This window comes from Amblyomma americanum, chromosome 11, assembly GCF_052857255.1.
Source record: "Amblyomma americanum isolate KBUSLIRL-KWMA chromosome 11, ASM5285725v1, whole genome shotgun sequence".
In the NCBI taxonomy this organism is placed as follows: Eukaryota; Metazoa; Arthropoda; class Arachnida; order Ixodida; family Ixodidae; genus Amblyomma; species Amblyomma americanum.
The window spans coordinates 116,415,226-116,434,304 of NC_135507.1; the positions used below are offsets into that span (position 1 = coordinate 116,415,226).

General features: G+C 47.9%; 1 protein-coding gene and 1 long non-coding RNA gene across 2 annotated transcripts; one reads left to right on the forward strand and one right to left on the reverse strand.

The window, feature by feature from the left end:
* Nucleotides 1-7,737: 7,737 nt before the first annotated feature.
* On the forward strand, nucleotides 7,738-11,414 carry LOC144109864 (uncharacterized). The gene is made up of 4 exons (XM_077642637.1): nucleotides 7,738-7,810; nucleotides 8,657-8,740; nucleotides 9,905-10,118; nucleotides 11,375-11,414. Exons 1-4 carry the CDS (start codon nucleotides 7,738-7,740, stop codon nucleotides 11,412-11,414), a joined length of 411 nt encoding a protein of 136 aa, XP_077498763.1.
* Nucleotides 11,415-11,621: 207 nt separating this feature from the next.
* Nucleotides 11,622-13,194, reverse strand: LOC144110571 (uncharacterized). Its single transcript, XR_013309872.1, has 3 exons — nucleotides 12,841-13,194; nucleotides 12,166-12,334; nucleotides 11,622-11,899 (listed from the first exon to the last, which is right to left on the reverse strand). It is a non-coding gene; the product is annotated as an uncharacterized LOC144110571 (long non-coding RNA).
* Between the last annotated feature and the right edge of the window lie 5,885 nt (nucleotides 13,195-19,079).

Genomic DNA, 19,079 nt, shown 5'->3' on the forward strand with positions numbered 1-19,079 from the left:
CGTTACGTACGGAAGAATGGTATCCCATGTTCGATGCTCGACGTCAACATACATAGAAAGCATGTCGGCTAGAGTGCGGTTGAATCGCTCTACCAATCCGTTTGTCTGTGGGTGATAGGCCGTAGCACGTCGATGGCTGGTGTGCGTCAGAGTTATCACGGACCGGGTTAAGCGGGCAGTGAAAGCAGTTCCCCGGTCAGCAACAACAACGGCGGGGGCTCCATGACGCAGGACAATGTTGTGGTCGAAGAACTGCGCCCCTTCAGCAGCAGTGCCTTTGACAAGAGACGTGGTCTCAGCGTACCGTGTCAGGTAGTCGGTGGCAACGACGATCCAACGCTTTCCAGATGAAGACTTCCAAAAAGAGTCAAGGAGGTCCATGCACACTTGGTGAAAAGGGGTCTTCGGTGGTTCGACGGGGTGAAGAAATCTGGCTGGTTTCTACGCAGGAGACTTACGACGTTGGCAGTCGCGGCATGTTTTTACACAGGCCCGCACTGACGGGAGAAACCTGGGCCAATAATACTTATGCTTAATGCGCGCGAGTGTACGAGTTACTCCGAGATGGCCGGCGGAGGGTGCATCATGACAGGCACTCAAAATCTCTGGCCGCAGCTGTGATGGTACGACAAGCAGGAACGCTTCTCTGTTGCTGGAAAAGTTTCGCTTGTAGAGAACACCAGATTGTAAAGTGAAGGTGTGGAGCCCGTGACGAAAAACATGCGGGATGCGAGCGTCGACGCCTTCGAGGTAATCGATGAGCGACGCGAACTCCGAGTCCGCCCGCTGAAGCTGTGCATTTGGGCGGTACTAATAGCGCCCAGAAAAGGAAAATCATCGGCGGGTTCCTCGGGACCGATTGTGATAGGCGCACGCGACAAACAATCCGCATCATGATGCTTACGGCCCGACTTGTAGACGACTGTTAAGTCGTATTCGTGCAAGCGTAAGCTCCATCTAGCCAAGCGTGCTGAGCGGTCTTTGAGGCTCGCCAGCCAGCATAAGGAGTGGTGGTCGCTTACCACACGGAAGGGTCGCCCGTAGAGGTACGGCCGGAACTTGCTGATGGCCCATATCACTGCAAGGCACTCTTTCTCCGTCGTAGAATAATTAGTCTCGGCGCGTTCGGCTGGCATAACTGATGACCCGTTCTGCACCGTCTTGCCACTGGATCAGTACCGCACCAAGGCCGACATTGCTGGCATCAGTGTGGATGTCCGTGGCAGCGTGTTCATCGAAATTGGCGAGTATCGGAGTACGTTGTAGACGGTTGCGAAGCTCGACAAATGCAGCCTCTTGGTCGCTTCCCCACACGAAGGGCGTGTCTTCTCGAGTCAGTGAGTTTAACGGTCCGGCGATTCGCGAGAAATCTTCAACAAAGCGCCGATAATACGAGCACGGATTCAAAAACCGACGAACGGCTTTCTTGTCACTTGAGCGTGGAAAACCTCAGACGGCAGCGGTCTTGTCAGGGTCTGGGCGAACATCTTGTGTGCTGACAACGTGAGCAAGAAAACGAAGTTCTCCAAAGCCAAAATTTCATTTCTCGGCTTTGATGGTGAGTTGTGTGGATTTGAGTGCTTCTAGCACAATGCGCAACCGCTCCAAGTGTTGGTCAAACGTGGTTGAAAATATAACGACATCGTCCAGGTACACCAGGCAGGACTGCCCCTTCAATCCGGAGAGAACGGTGTCCATCATGCGTTGGAACGTGGCCGGTGCTGAGCATAGACCAAATGAGAGCACCTTAAACTCATAGAGGCCGTTGGGTGTCACGAAAGTTGTCTTCTCCCGGTCTCTTTGTCCGCTTCGATCTGCCAGTACCCACTTTTAAGGTCTAAAGACGAGAAGTATCGGGCGTCCCGCAATCGGTCGAGCGCGTCGTCTATCCTGGGCAGTCGGTAAACGTCCTTTTTGGTCACGTTATTAAGTTTTCGATAGTCAACACAGAAACGCAGAGTGTTGTCCTTTTTTTTACAAGAACCACAGGCGATGCCCATGGGCTGGTGGACGGCTGAATGACATCGTCCGCAAGCATTTCGGCAACTTAATTTTGAATGACTTCTCGCTCCATCGGCGACACGCGGTAGGGGCGCTGGCAGACGGCTCGCGTAGTCGCATCAGTGATGATACGGTGCTTGGCGAGTGGAGTGCGGCCGACCTTCGAGCACGTAGCGAAACAGTCCGCAAAGTCTGCTAAGAGGTCCGACAGAAGATCCTTCTGAACAGATGGCAAGGCCAGATTTATTTTGACTTACTGAAGAGCGCGGTGTGGTCCAGCATTCACTGGAATGGGTCCTCCCACGGTGCACAAACCTGGGACCTCAGCAACGTCGTGAAGGAAGGCAACAGCCGTGCCTCTGACGAGGTGCTGTTATTCGTTGGAAAAGTTGATCAGGAGGACGTTGGTACGGCTGTCACGTAGTTGGACGAGACCTCAGGCACAGGGACTCCGGAACTTTTCTGGGAGTGGGGGGGCAAGCCTGGTCGTGTTTCTATGTCGTATTTACTTATGTATTTATTTTTGTGTCAATATTTTATAATTATAATATTCTATTGTTATTTATTTAGGTTACATTTCATTAATGATAATGTTAATATTATCATTAATTAATATTATTATTAAGTTAATGAGTAATTTCAACAGTATTAAATTTTAGATATTTGCATTCTTGCTTATTCTGCATTCTCATGCACTTTAAAAATGGTTTGAAATTTCTGAAGTTCCCAAACCATGCGCAGACTAAGCAAATGACGCGTTCGAAACGAAAAACGAACGGGTGCGAAAGCTGAAAAAAGTCTTTCATTTGTTTCTGCATTCGCTCCCACTGTAAGGTAAAGCTTAGGCACTAAGTACAAGAATATTCCCACGCATTGATGAGCTTCGTGGCTGGTATGACAAGGGGGTGTCGGGCAGGAGAGGATATCAAAGGAGGCCAAAAGTTTCTGTGCGTTCTGCCGTTCTGGACACGAACTCTTTCATAATGACATCCAGTTGCAGGTCCGCAGCTCTCCTCTTGTGCACGTGCAGCAGGAGAAGGTGCGTCAGCCTCCTCTGCGTCATTCGATTGCGCAAAAATGTTTTTACTCGCCTCAGGGCACTGAAAGAGCGCTCTCCTGAAGCAGCTGACGCAGGTACGGAGAACACGAGTAGCAGATACCGTACAACTTGATCCATCATTTCACGCATGTCTGCAGACTTCCCCTGTAGAATTTGCAAAATGCGTTCGCTTGCGGCCGGGCCCTGGTCACGCAGGAGCGTTGGGAGAAGCACGAGTTGCGCTGAAAGTCTACTGGTGTCAAAATCTGCAGCGTGTGCTCCTAAAAGCTCATTTAAGTCGTGTGCCGCGAAGTTTCGACCTCCAGCAGCGTCAGTCAGAATGCGCTCCAGACTAATCAGCTGCTCCATGCCAGGCTGTTCGAATCGCCTTCGGATCTCGCTGGTAATCCGATCGATAGCGGCAAAAAACTCTTTTCTATGTAATGACTTGCAGTGAAGCGCTGCAGGCTCCTGAGGCTTGTCTATGAATTGAATCCTTCTCGGCGGCTGCGAGACTCGGGGCACTCGAGGCTCCTTTAGCCCTAACTGTGTTGCTCTTGAGTGCGTCCGCTGCCATAGGACGCCAAATGCGGCGTCAGACCGTAGCCTGTACAAGCTGTCACAAAGAGCCTCTGCTGCCTCTTTTGCTCCTGCAGCGCGATAAACTGGGCGTTGAAGCAACCTCACTAGCTCCTCGCATGGGCCAAATAGGGCTATAGAAAGGTTGATGCCCAATAAAGTTTCGAACTTCCCCAATACTTTCTCATATCCTTTCAGTGCTGTCTTGCTGGTGCCAATGAGAGAGCTTTGAACTTGTACCAGTTCCTGCAATGTCGCCTGCACCCTTTCATAGTTCTCGATAAACATTTCCATTGATTTCACTCTTACTGTCCACCTCGTTGGACACAATGGTAGCAAAGTGTTCGGCCTGGAACAATCCTGCTCATTGGCATCATTACCCGGAGGAAGGACAACGTTCGAATAAGCAGTCTTCCTGTTTTTAGATTCGAGTATTGCATGGGAAACATCCTTTACAATGTTCAGAGCATCGCCGACAACCTCGCAGTTCCTTGCGACCTCCTGGAGTGCCAAGTCTAGACAGTGGTTACTGCAGTGTACAAATATTGACCGCGGTTCAGAGTCCGTGATCCTTTTCTGCACGCCGGTAAATCTGCCTGCCATATTCGCGGCCCCATCAAAACAGTGCCCCCTTAGGTTATGGGAGTCCAGACCTAAACGCAAAATCATGTCCTTCACGGCTCTATACAAGGTCTCAGCTCTACTGTCTGGTGCATTGTACATGCCAAGAAATTCCTCACGAACTTCCAGTGTAATCCCATCTACCCACCGCACACAAAATGTGAATTGCTCATTCCCTGTTACATCGGTAGTGCCGTCAGCGATTATCCCATAGAAGGGAATACATCTGACGTCTCTTATGATGCCCCGCTGAACGCTGTGAGCCATAATTTCTATGAGCTCGTTCTGTATGTCGCTGATCAGCCATCTATCTCGCTGCTCCATCCATCTCTTCAAAGCAGGCACGTCTTGCGATCGTTCATCTAGCAGATCAAGAAGATTTTCGTCATCCTTTGTTCGCCCTTGCAAAGCTTGGCCTGTGCGGCACAAGTAGCGGACTGAGCTTACTATATAGCGCGCAGTGCCTGCCTGGCTTCCTCTTGCTGTCTGCTGCTGTGTTGAGATAATAGCTGCACTACGTGCATTCCTTTTTCTCTCGACAGTTGGCGACTTGCGGAGACGCAGTGAAATTGGCTCTTCTCGTGGCACTGAAACTTTTCGATAGCCTTTTTCCAGTTATTGAAACCAGCGCGAATAAAACATGGTTCCACTCATGCAACGTTTCCTCCTCTTTCTTTGAAGGCTATGAGGCACACAGTGCAAAAGACGACGTCGCGCTCATAGTCGTACGACAACCATGTGAATTTCTGGAACCATGCATATTTACAGGACCTTCCGGTTTGGTTGCATGGAAATTTGTAGCCCTTGGGAGGCAGTGATGGGACATCCTGGGGCGAGTCGTTGCGTCTTGCGGTTTCCACCGGAGCGCAGGCGCCGGAATTCGATGTAGTCCGGTCCAAGTCTGTTGTGAAGGAGGGCTCTCCATCTAGTACAACCTCTGCTGGGTTCTCTGCAATAAGTGAGATAAAAGGAATTCTTAGCCGACCACTGTATGGATCTTTTATTTTTATTATCCTTTCAAAGAAATAGTAAGAGAAGTTAAAAAAATGCACCAAGCGCTAAATGTTCATGAACTGCTCATGAAGAGCATGGTATAAACAAAATATTGCAAAGAAGTACCGTTAATGCTTGTTGCTCCTATCGCACGGTTAGCTGGCTGACTTTCGTGAGAATCGTTTCCCGCTGCCAGCCCGAAGACAAATACAAAGGGGCATTAGAAACATATTAATAAACAAAATGGCGACAAAAATGTGGCGCAATATACCTTGTGAACCCTCAATTCCAAGGCATAAACGCTTCTGTGCCGGCACGAAGAAGTTGTCGAATTTCTTTTGAGACCCCGGCATCTTCCGAGGCAACGGCATTGTAAATCTGCAGTTATTAAAAAAAATACACTAAATAGGTGAGCGGTCATGGAAAGTAATCACCCGCCGCAGTATATATGTAAATCATGAGAGCAGATTGTTCTAACAATAATTTAGAGGAAAAGTCATCTATTCTCTTGACAGGCCGTCGCTCGCCTAATGCGTGTGCAAAGAGGTATGAGTCAACTTGGCTCGCTGGTGCCAATGAAATACGCGAACGAAATGCGTTACACTTGAAGGTTCTTATTTACGGCATAAGCTTTAAATAAGCAACTGCTGCATATGCATTTACGATGGCAATTTACAGTGCTGGAATACGAAACAGCGACAGACTGCATTGGATGACAACAGAAGTGAAAATTTGACTCGCAGGGCAAAATATTGCACCGTATAGCAGTAACTTGCTGCTGTATAGTGCTGCGTAATCATCTGTCCTTATTTAAGCATGAGTACCTGCGCCGCATATATGCAAAAATCCTACCAGCGGCTGTTACAGGTGGACTGACCTACAAAACAAAAGCGTTTTGATCGGAAACACTGCCTTTTCCACATGCCACTATGATAGTAGAGAGATTTAGCATACAGGAGACGTACTAGCGGAGACGTATACAGGTTTCACGTACGTGAGCTGCGTATGCACAGTGCCAAGCGCGGCCGGGCAGGACCACTGCGCGCGCGGAACACGCGTATGTGAAACCGGTACACGTCCCCGGTATGATAAATCTCTAGTGACTCAACACCGTTTCCAACTGGCGTTTTACTTTAATACAACTGCAATGAGAGCGTCGAAGTACACAAGATTTTCTTGAAGAAAACAAAATAGAATGCCACGGTTATTTCGGGGTTCTCAACATCATGGCTCTTAAATTGAGAGAAAATGATCGCGAGAAAATTAGCGTTGCATCGCGAAAAGCTGGAGTTAGACCATGGCGCTTTCTGGACGAAATGCCGCCGCATTCAGATTTTGCGTCACTTTATTCTGTTATTAGCATACCTTTAGCAAAGCGTACACCGCGATCGCTACCAGTTTCCGCGTAGCGCGCTCCGCTAATTCGTATGTGCAGATTGCTCCGACAGGCCGGCACCTGCCGCGTCGGAACTATCTGGCATGCGCAATGATGGCTCGTGGTAGCGGTGGCGGTGGCAAACATGCTGAAAGTTCAGTTCAACGGTTCAAGAAGTTCGGTACTTGCCTTAAGATTCTTTGTGGGATGATGGGTAACTTGGTGTGTGGCGGGAGTTCCTGGTTGTTTCACCGATGCTCTCGTTGAAGGAACGGCATTTTTAAATGGTAAAACCAAAAGATGACTTTTAAAGGCAAACACTGAGGCGATAGAAGTATAGTAATTTCGCATGCAAAAATGATGCTGAAGCGTCGTCTTACTCACACTCGGTGTGATCCCTACCTCTGGGCATCAGTTTTTATACCCTGGCCCTTCATTGTTCCGGTGGAAGAGGAGGAGGGGGTGAGCATGAACCACCAGTGGTGCATGCATAGTGTGGACAACACCGCCTATGCTCTCAGTGAATGGCACATGCGTGCATTTGTGCGTGCATGTGTGTGTGTCATTTCAATCCCCGTCCAAGAAGAAGCACACTGCCGGGCTCGACGTCTCGTTATAGTGTCAGTGAACCCTCGAGACTGTCGGGCAGCCGGGGTCTATGTGTGCTTGTGTGTGTGCGACGTATGTCTACGTGTACGGGCCAGCAGCAAGCAGCCGATGAAGGCACAAGAAAGGTTGTTCGCAGAGACCGCAGAGAAGCCGAGCGAGGAGCGATCGTCAAGTTAAGCTGAAGATCAGAATGAGTGAGCTCCGCAGTCCCCTAGCAGCCCTCAATCACCAACGCTTCCAGGTACCGCGGATTCCAAGCGACGACCTGCGCCCAGAGCAGGAAATCACCTATGCCATCAGGCTGGGCGCCGGGCTGTCGCGTCGGCTAATGGCGTCTTCGGCTGGTCGCTTTGAGGCTCCAAATCAGAGCAACTCAGGAGCAAACCAATCTGCGGGCGGGTCGTGATCCGAGCCGGAGGCACGGCGCCCCAGCCGAACACAAGGGTGCATTTCGGAGCGGCCGGAAGCGCTCGACAGCAGCGCCAACATTTCGCGGTTTCGCCGCTCAGCAACAAACAACATGGCGTCTGTTTACGGCGGCGGGGATTCGAGTCCGTCTACGGCAGAACAGCTACTGTACGCAATGCTGGACGGTAAGTTTACAGCGACTGCAATGCATTCATTTTAAACTCAGAACCAGTTGCATTGATGTAAACGTGCAAACACGAGTGCTGGCGCCAAATTTCTTATGTGTAGCAACAACTCGCTGTGGCGTTGGCGCCTAAATGGTGGGCTATTTTCAAGAAAGAAGATGTTCTGCGCAAGCGACATACGGAAGGTTAATTTGCATCTAAACCCCAGTCGCATATGTTTGCGTTTGGATGAATCATTTTCGCTCTTTTCCTACTTTGCCGCTGTTCGCCTGCGCTTCCACTTGCGTGCTCCGTAGCACGTTATATGCAGGCGCATTTCGTCAAGCTATCTGCTTTTCAGTTTTTGTTGACACTCCTCAATGACGTGGCATATTAGGGCCTTCACAACGAACTGGTCGATGATAGATACAGTTGTCAGCGTTAAACATAAATTACGAAATAATACTTATCTAGCGGTTACAGTGACAAGAGCGCTGCGTGGGAAAGCTAATGACCCCGCTTGTATTTCCTCGCCAGCATCTAATTTTCGGTTGTTTTCGCTTTATTTTTTCTTAACTGCTCACCCAGTTTCTTTACGCGCATGAAAATATATTTGGAAATCAAAAAATCGTGCTATTGCCTTAAAAAGTGGCCACTTTGTGTCGTTCACATCGCTAAAAAAATGTATCAGATTTGTTTTCTTCAGCTGTATTGATATCAACTTATAGGCATATTTATAGGTCGGGACCAATTAATGCTGCTCTTCCTCACACACTGATGTTGGTAAACATAGAACACGGTGTGGGTGAGGGTCGTCGCATTGAGCGATCATATGATGACTCTCCTGCCTTCTTTATGTTCTCTCAGGTAGCCAGCCAAGCACATCTGATGAGCCTCAGTACTCAAGCCCAGAGCATGGACAGCCAAGTAGCATGGATGCTCCACCAAATGGTATGCTGAAGCGTCTGCATGGTCTAGCCTGTTTCCACGGACTTCATTTGCTAATATGGAGATTGTGGAATATTTCAAATGCAGCACTAGTGCGCCCTTCCCCACGTTTACTTCTTCGTCCATTTGTGTTATCTATCGTATTAGGCATCTACTTCCACTACAGGTTAGAAGACAATTATACTTTGCCCTTGTTCATTCCCATCTTGTATACTGCAACCTGGTGTGGGGTACTTGCAACAAGACTGATTCGTATAAATTGCTTTCTCTTCAGAAAAGAGCTCTATGCTCATTATGTTCAAGCACAGTTGTCGAAAATAATCTTTTCGAAACATTTCATGTTCCCACTTTCTTTCATTTCTACAATTTGTGTTTGGCTGTTCACATTTTTGTTAAAGTAAAGCATAATTTCAGGTCTTTCCAAAATGCTTATAATTCAAGAAATGTTACGTATGGTTTACGTGCGGTCGCCTTATCCACTGAAAGACCTAGAACAAACTATGGAAAACAAACTATAGATAACCTTGTAACATTGTGTAATGCTTATCAGCCTCTAATAAAAATTGCCGTAGAAAGTCATAGTGTATCTGGTTTTAAGAAAAAACTGAAGATTCTTTTTCCTCTATAAATTCAGCTAACTTTGCATATTTTGTCTTTTGCATTGCTTCCTTTACTGCCGAGTGTGCGTATCATCTTTTCTGCCAATTGCTGTTTATTATCTTTGCATCGTTTTTTCAGTGTTTGCTATTTCTATCGTATAACTTTTGTTGCTTGTTTTGAAAGTGTTTTTTTTTTTCATGCGGCCACTGTTCGATGTATTATTCGGGGTGTAGGCCTCGTCAGGAGGTTTTCCTCGTCTTCCTCCTTGTGCCTCACCTCGAGGGCATATTGTATTATATGGCCAAATAAAAATACTACTACTACTATCTATTTAATATTTTCCATGGCCATTTTATAGCAGTTGGGCATTGTGCGCTTAAAAAGTTGTGCATCGCAGGGAGTAATGTGAAGCTGCTGTGCATAAAATCGATTTTATTGTACTGCAGTAGCATTAAGCATGTACTGCAGTAGCTGGCATTAAGTAGCTGTTCAATTTCTGCGTCACTGTTTTGCCGAGGCCCGCAAGTACACCCAAATGTATTAGTATTCTCTTTGTTTTCAACACAGCGCCCTGGACCTCTGGGGAAACAAAGTACCTCCTTGACAAATATGCGCTGTATACGCCGAAAGTGGGTCCACTGATGAGGTTCCGGACAAAGCGCGCCATGTACGAGCAGATTGCTCGTGAGATAGAGGAGGTCCTTGGAACCAAGCGCACTGCAATACAGTGTGAAACTCGATTTAAAACCGTAGCTAAAAAAGAAAGAAGAGCGAAGAGAAGGTCAACAAAACGTCGGGACAAGCTCCCTGTCGGCCAACTTTTGAAGAGGAATTTTCCGCTATTAGGGCCATTGAAGATAGCTTGGAGCCCGAGGTGCTACGAGGCATTGGAAATGTCCATTACAAAAACACAGCAACACATGTGCGAAGTTCATCCCATAGTAGTCAGGGCTCTGCAGAGCTTGATACTGCATCTGAGGGTTTGTTAGCCGAGGATCTGTGTCAAAGTAATTTGGAGGAACCAGATACAGTCAGCCCGTGCAAAAAGCGCAAAGCAGATAGAAGCATGCGGCCAAGTACTTCACGAGCAAAGCACATGGACTTATTTTTTTAGAAAATGAGAGAAATTGTCCAAGAAAATGAAGCCAAAAAAGAAGAGAGAAGAAGAGAGAAGAACGTCATAAGGAATTGCTTAGGGCACATGCAGAGCACATGGAAACGCTGAAGAAAATTTTGCATCACGAAGACTGAGAAGACATCGTCACATCTTGCAATGTTTACACTACTAGTCTACTATTGCAACAGTCAGCATATTTATCAATATTTTATTTATTGCTGTTAAGCTGCAGCTGTGTTACTTTATCATTTTCTTGTTTACACAGAGTTGTGGAGCAGTTCACAGCTGTTTTTAACTTTTCCATCCACAACCATATGTTACGGATTCCTACTTTATTTTTTACAGCTTGTTTTGTTTGTGTTTGGAGCACAATTGAATATTGTCATTTCACCTCTTTGCAATGAAGTACTGTGAAGCAGAAAGTGAGTTGAATAATACACTGCAACTGCATTGCTAAGAATGAAACAGCCAGGTGCAATTTTATTGACTGCAATTTCTAAGCTCACAGTGTGAAGTCAAATGTAAGGAGCAGAATATAACAGCTTGCACAAAATAAGTTAACATTTAACTCAAAAATAAAAGTGATAAAGTAATGCCTTAATGAATGTAAAGAGAAAGCAACTTAACTCAAAAATAAAAGTGATAAAGTAATGCCTTAATGAATGTAAAGAGAAAGCAACAGCTCTGTACACGGTTGCAAACAAGAGGAGCATTGCCTAGTTTGCATCATGCTGCACCCTCATTCTAGCACGTCTTAGGAAGAGGTCGGCTAGCTTCTCTCGTTTCAGCTCCCCCAGATGACGTAGCACACTTTCACGTGTCGTCTGACCCGCTCTACATTGCTCAGGGTCCACTTCATTTTGCCATGAGTGCTGGGCAAAGTGTAGTGCTCTTTCTACCACCTCCTCCTCTGTTAACAGATCATCTGTAGAGTCTCCAGCATCAATGCAAACATTGTGAAGGACACAGCATGCTATTATAAGCTGTGTTATCTTGTCAATCGTGGTTAGCTCTATGTATCTGAGTTGCCGAAACCTCTGTTTTAGCAGCCCAAACGCATTTTCTATTTTCACTCTCGTGGCTGTGTGGCGGTTATTGTAAGCAATTTTTGCTGCAGTAAGGTTGCCATAGTCTCTATATGGGGTGAGCAAATGCTCCCTGACAGGGTAAGCCGCGTCACCGAGCAGATGATATTTGTTTACTTCACAAATTTTTGGAAGATCACTACTGATAGAGGATAGCCTTAGCACTCTAGCATCGTGAATTTTTCCAGACGTGCCAGTAAACACATCTTCAAATCTTGCATTTGCATCACATATGCCTTGCATAGTGAGAGACACCTGGTCGTGCCGGTTTCCATATGTGGACCGCACTTTGTTCTTTGGGCAGCGCATGGGTATGTAGGTGCCGTCTACACATCCTATCACATTGGGGAAGCCAGCAACCTGGAAAAGGTGAGAAAATCAAGAAGATAAAAACGATACCTTGTGATATTACGCATGGAAATATTTTTCATCCATAATGTAATTGCGGTACCTTCAAATGAAGCGTTGAAGGCGTTTGCATATCAGTGCTGCTCTAGAAAGTGATTTTTGCGCAAGATAGGTCGGTGACTACACTAGATACTTTGAGCTACCTCAACCTTCACCAGGCTGTCGTCTACTGCCTGCGCTTGCATAGTGCTTCTCAATAGAACAGTAAGTGTACATACTTTTTCAAAATCCTTAGCGATGGCATCCTTGTCGGTTCCGAAGTTGATGACTTCTGGTGCTATATGACAGAGAAACTGAAGAATTCTGTCTATCACTGCCATCTGTGTTGATTCTGCCATGTTAAAGAGTACTGCAACCTCTCGCATGGATGCTTTGTTACTTGCATACCTGAAAAACAAGAGTAAAGCCATTATTATACCGCATTCTTGAGCATGTTGATGCATTGCAAGTGCTACATAGAATTAAGATTGCTTTGATGCGATTACAATTATAAAGCAATGTTACTCATGCATGTTGCACGTTTTATGAATTATCAATGTAAAAGTAACCCCTTTAGGTCGATGTGTGGGCTATTTAACTGGGTTGGATTCAGGAAAGCAGTGCGCTAGCGACGAAAAATTCTAAACACTGCAGTACCAACTAGTCAGCTGTAGATTGACCACTTTTAAACATAGCCAACCGAGCAAATGACACAGTCCAAGAACAGTAGCTTGGTTTGGGCTAGTTGGTAACAGTTCTTAGAAATTAGCTACAGACAAAGAATGCTTTAAAGATGTTTTCAGGCGGCAATTCAGCTCGAACCCTGCAAGAATGCCTAGTTGTAAATTCAAATCGCGTGGAGCAAAAACACTGTTTCACTACTTATCATGCTGGGGAAATTTCAGAAAACTTACCAAAGAAACGAAAGAAGATGCTCCTCTGCCGTCTTGGTGGGTGAGCCACCGTGATTTCTGCTTGAAGGATAGAAATTGGAGCCCTCGAACTTGGAGACAAGCTCGTAGCAAGCCTTGCGCGGAAGGCGAAAATTCCTGCGGAACTGTTGAACATGTAAATTAGAGCTAGCAATATTGACCGCACCTTGGCGCTTACCTCTGATTCAGAATAATGTCGCACCGTCGTGTCCACGTAACTTGTCACTTTGGGTATTTTAGCCGGCACAGTGAACAACTCTGTGAACATCGCTGTATACACGTGTGTGTCATCTTCGTCGGAACTGCTGTCGGTGCGGTCATTTGCAGCTAACAAAAGAACTGATGGCTTCGCTAACGCCACTAGGCGCTTCCGCTTCGACATGATGCTGCGAAACTGCGTGCACTCAGCAGAGCTAAAACAACCAAAAAGTTTAGCACAGCGGTACCCGGTACACAACTTCGGTGCAGAGGCAACTCGATCTGTTCGTGCGTTAGCGCCAAATTTTTCAGCAGGTTACGGAACTGGCTTGGCCTGGCTTGGCGCGGATCCCAACACCGGAAAGCGTGGCTATCACGTGATGCGATCTCCAGCCGAGCTTTCGTTGCTCCGTCGGGAAAGTGAGAGCAACTCGGAGCCCTCTGGCACAGAGCGCTCCAAGTCAGAGGCGCTCGAAAAGAACCAGCCGAATACATGCCAATTGCTCTTTTTCGACCAGCCGAATACAACCACCCGTTTCGTAGCGCTCTAGAGCGCTCAAAAACGACCAGCCGAAGACACCATTAGTGAAACGCTACCGTACGTGCAAACACCCCGCGGCCTGCGGCGGCTCAGCGCGGACCCCTCTCAAGAGGGGGAGGCATTACAAAGGGACGCCGCGGGAACTGCCCTCTCCCTTGTTTTCCTGAGGGAAGAAAACATGCACGTTGACGCGCTCGGATGCCGTCACGTCAACTCCCGTTCGACGTACATGGCCCCTTTCACTGTATATACTTCAATTTTAATAAATGTATCCAAGACATCTTCGCTACCCTCAACTGCTTGGAATCGGAATTTTATTTTTCGAATTATCAAGAATCCTGGAGCCCAGAGCTAAAGGAAGATAAAGGAAGATAAGTCTGCCTTATGGGGCCCTTGGCACCAAGCAACAAATATCGGTTGTAGCACGATAGCCCCGAGTGCAAAAGGCCCGTCGCAAAAGCCCCGTGTCGTTAGCCCAACGTCGCAAAAGCCCCTGCGGCGTTTGCCCCATGCCATAATTCCCGCGTGCCAAAAGCCCCGCACCAGAAACCCCGTGGCAAAAGCCCCGCAAGCTAGTCCCGTTCTCAGTTTCTTCAACCGATAGTCCTGCAACCTCAAAAAGCTCTGTGTGCCTATATATATAATCAATGGGCGTTATTTTACACCCACCCTCAATAGAGACAGAGAGAGAGAGAGAGAGCATACAATGATGGGGTTTCATTGACAGTTGGCTTTTTTTTTAAATATGTATATATGAAGAAAGCCTATGCTCATTTGTATGGTGTGCTGATCCTTTTATTCTGCTTTCTAACAGTAATAATTAATTTGTTTGGATGTATTTCTGGGCATCTAAATCATTTTTACGTGTTAACACGGCTTCAATTATTACTCTGCCTACTTTCACAGTGTAGTGGTCATTTATTCGTTTTTTGTGTGCTGCTCATATTTTTTAAATATGCCGCGTGAATTGTAATCGTAGTAAATCACCGTGGTAAATCGTAAACTGTATGCGGGCAAAACGCATCTGGGCATTTGGCGCGAGGAATTTGAAAAGGGGCAGTCGTGCCAGGGGCTTCTGAACTCGGGGCTTTTGAAAACGGGGCAAATGCCGCGGGGCATTCGGTGCAGGACATTTGACACGGGGCTTCTGACGTCGGGTGATTTCGTGCACCACCCGACCCCCCAGCCTCGGTTCGACGACCTGGTCTAGGAGAGTCAGCCTCGGAACAAGCGGCGGTGAGAAAGCACTGTTCACTTAAACGCTTACCCCAGTCAATGGGACAAATTTTGGCTATTTCGACGCATTACGGGCACTGGAGGGGTCGCTTTGCCTGTAAGCTTTACGAAAGCCCATGTATTTTCGCGCGATGAAGGCAAAATTTGTTGAACCACAGCGCCTAGGGTAACCGTGTTTTCGAAATTCTAAAAACTGATATGGATGTTACTTACGGTGGTCGACACGCCTCTCAATAAATAAGGACACTAATATTCAATAGCTAATATTCAATATTAGTTAGCTATTCAATATAGGCAAACAGTTAGCACTTCTGAGCTGTATTCTGATGCACAGTACCGCTGACAATGGTATGCCGCAGAAAGCGCTCTTCTAACTCAATTACCCTATTTTTATTTTAATTAAGGGCAGTCTTAGGTGAAACACCTGGTATACCATACCATAAAAGTGGCTCTTTGAAACATAATGGGTAAATGATAAAGAAACAATACCTGGAGCCAGAAATATGCCAGATTACACGTTAAAGGGCACTCCTTAAAGACATGGTCGAGAACTGCGAGCTATTCATAGTGCATGACACGACAGAGGACAACAGAAAAGAAACATGGAACACAAGACACAGTAGCAGTGTTACAGCATATGATGTTTGTTGTATGTGTGATGACCCCCATAATGCGCAGGTCCACACGGGACGGAGAGGCAAAGAGACACCGTATGGCTCAGTTTAAACAAACAGGTATATTCAATAATTACACATGATTAAGATTATACATCAGAGGCTGGGGCGTCCGAGCTTACGTGCCGACGACTTCATGGGGGCGATGGAGTGGCTCCGGAGTTGGGCTCGAGCGGTTGCTGGCAGAAGCTGCACGCCGACGGGCTTCGGCGCTGAAGGCCCTCTTGGCAAACGATGTCGTCCTGAGCGTGCTTGCAGTAGAATTTCAATAGTCGTCCGTTTCTTCGAGGATGGTTCACAAACCCTTCCTCTAGTGTCGTTTGGCTTGGAAGATGAACAGGAGGCGAGCTTGTAGATGATGACAGCAGAGCATAATTTTACAACATACATATACAGAGAGTTAAACTGGAAAAAGCAGAACTGAATTTACAAAAGAACAAACATTGCACTACTTTACTCCTCGACCGGGCAGGTTAGTGCCTAAGTAGCATCCCATTACATGCTAAGCATGGAGCCCCAGCTCAGACTGGACTGCATCCGTTTACATGTGCTTTTAAGCACTTGATTAACAAAGGACTAAGGGCGGTCATTTCCAGTGGCCCGCCCAAGGCATCAATTCTCCAATCCAAAATAACATGCGAGATGGGGACCACCCCTTTGGGTTGGGCTTAGCCTCGAACCCAGAGTCTGTTAACAATACAAACTAAATAAACAACAAAAACGCCACCACTCTCTCTCAAGTGAGAGTATACACAGGCTCTCTCTTCGGAGCTAATTCACTAGCGCCTGTCTTTCCACATTCTTGGCGAGTACTGCCTGTCCGCCATGACAGGTGTCCGTCGCGGCCCTTCTGGGAAGCTGTGGGTGCCTTCCCGGCGATAGCCCACGACAAAGGGGGGGGGGGGGGAGGGAAAGAATGTCGTCTTCGCGGTAGCGCATAGCGTCGGCTGTGGTACGGCGCGCTCTGGCCCGCTGACAGCTCCCTTGTCCTGGAATGTAACCGGAAATTGGGGAGGATAAAGCCTGTTTCCCCGGGGCGGCGGCGGGTCCGGTTTTTCTGGTCGTCACTCAAAGAGCATGGCTGAGTAATTGATGATGCCGCTGTCACGGGTCTCCGTCTACGCCGCGCCGTCGAACGTGGATCCTCGTAGCACACACGGAATGTCACACTCGCTCACCCTCCAGAAGAATGTTCTCCGAACATTTGAGTCCACGCAGCTCCCCTTGTCTTTCTGAATCGCCTCGCACAGTGCGTCCGACAAAACACTTTTCGCTGCACTCAACACCACTGCACAACACCATATGCCTCCGCTGTCAACACTGGCGTCTCCAGGGGCAGCACTGATCTTCTTTTACAGATAAACATGAAACTCAGCACCCAAGCCTCTCCTTTCTAGTCCAAACTGGACGAAATAAATTTACCACAGTTACAAAGGAGCTCCCACTTCTAGCACGATCACGGCACAGACAAAAATATAGATAACGAAAGGAAGTAGGGCAGGTTCTGCATGCGCTCCGCATGCTCTCCTGTGAAGGTGGTACTTAATGACAGAAAGGTTTAACTACCAACTCCGATAACTTAACACATAAGCACATAGCAATGTTATGAGCTGCGGCATTACACAATTCTAACCAGTTCACAACTCCGCTCTGTTTACGCCATTAGTCCGACTTAGCTTTCCGATTTCGCAGCGGATATCGGCCTTCATGACTTGCAAGAGTGGCAGATCGGGCTAGTTGGTAATTTTCCATAATGCGATACAGCGCGAATAAAGACGGGGACGAAGCGAGACAAGACATCCTCACTTCGTCCCCGTCTTTATTCGCGCTGTATCGCATTATGGCCTTCATGAGTCATACTAAGTAAGTCTGTGCCCCTTTGTCTGCTTTGGGACCCGCGAGGGATCGTGGCAGGAGCCTCTCCTGGCGTCATCTGCGCGGCAACCTCGCGCGCTTCTTCTTCTAGCAATGCATGAAGTAAATCCGGTGGCATTCCGGCCGTCACCTCGGGCGCCTGCCGAACAAATGCAGGAGAGGGCGTTTCTTGCGAACTATCTGCGCGCTCCGCTTCACTTCTGTCCCCATCAAAATCCGCGCTGTCCCTTTCCTCATTTCGTGAATACTGAACCGGTGCCGACTTGAGGCGATTTGCGTGTATCGTTATCAAACGCCGGTTCACGTCTCGGACTCTGAAGTTTACCGGAGAAAGCTTCTCGACAACCTCGCACGGTCCTCTCCACTTCGTCTGGAACTTACGAGCTAGCCCAATCTGCCTTTGGCAGTTTTCAATGTACACGCTGTCCCCCACATCAAACGGCGCGTCTCTAGCACTGCGATCGTGCACCTCCTTCCTGCGCTTCGCCGCTTTCTTTAAGGACTCCTTTGCGATGTCCCTCGCCACTTGCAAGCGCGATTCTAGCTCAACCTTATAGTCGTCCAGTGAAGCGTATGGGACACGACGGGGGCCCTCTGGCACTTCACTAGGCTGGTCCGGGTCTCGGCCGTAGAGAAGAAAGAATGGCGATTCGCCCGTGCTCTCGTGTGCTGCGGAATTGTAGGCAAACATTGCATACGGGAGCCACAAGTCCCAGTCCCGCTGGTCGCGCGAAACAAAATGCGACAGGAACCCGGCCACGGTTTGGTTCAGTCGCTCCACCGCGCCGTTGCAAGCCGGATGGTACGGTGTTGTCTGCTTCTTAGCGATCTTAAGCAGCTCGCAAACTCTCCTCATTAGCTGCGACACGAAGTTCGTTCCCCGATCTGTCAAGAGTTGCCTCGGGGGTCCATGTCGGAGCACGATTTGTTCGACAAATGCTCTTGCAACCGTGTCTGCCTTCTGATCTGGGAGTGCTACCGCTTCCGCGTATTTTGAAAGGTGGTCGACAAATACTAAAATGTACTTGTTTCCGGAAGTGGTCGTGGGCAATGGGCCCATTATGTCCATACCTGTCCGCTCGAAGGGAGCCGAAACCTCAGGGAACGGCTGAATTGGAGCTGGTCTTCGTCCCTTGGGTGTTTTTCTTTCGAGACAGGAATGACACTTCGCACAGTAGTCTTTAACATCCTGTCGCATGCCACTCCAAAAGTACAAACGCTCCACACGCCTGCGTGTCTTCGCTACGCCAAAATGACCGGCGCATGGCGCATCGTGAAACGCGCGAAGAACCCTTTCTGTCCACGACCGAGGTATGACGACTCTCTCCCAAGCGGTTTTCTCTGGTCTCCCTTTCCTGGTTGGCCTCGTGCGCCGACACAGGGTGCCGTCTTTGTCAATGAAATAACCTAGCTGTTCGGGATGAGACGGTGCGCCCTCTAAGCTTTCGATTATTCGCTTCAGGTCAGGATCTTTGCACTGCTCTGTGCGTAATTCGGCGGGGTCGACTACGGGGACAAACTCTTCTATAGCTGCCACGGCAGCTGTGCGGCTGAGTGCATCAGCATTCAGATGTGTCTTTCCTGACTTGTGCTCAACTTCAAAGCAGTATTCCTGCAGGTGTAGATTCCATCTAGCGAGTCGCGAGCTAGGGTCCCTGACACTCATCACCCATTTCAGAGGATGGCAGTCTGTGACT

Coding starts and splice junctions, on each gene's coding strand:
- LOC144109864 (XM_077642637.1), top strand. CDS start 7,738: ATGGCGTCTGTTTACGGCGGCGGGGATTCGAGTCCGTCTACGGCAGAA. Junction 8,741..9,904: donor CATGGATGCTCCACCAAATG/GTATGCTGAAGC, acceptor TTTTCAACACAG/CGCCCTGGACCTCTGGGGAA. Junction 10,119..11,374: donor GAAAGAAGAGCGAAGAGAAG/GTCAACAAAACG, acceptor CTCTGTTAACAG/ATCATCTGTAGAGTCTCCAG.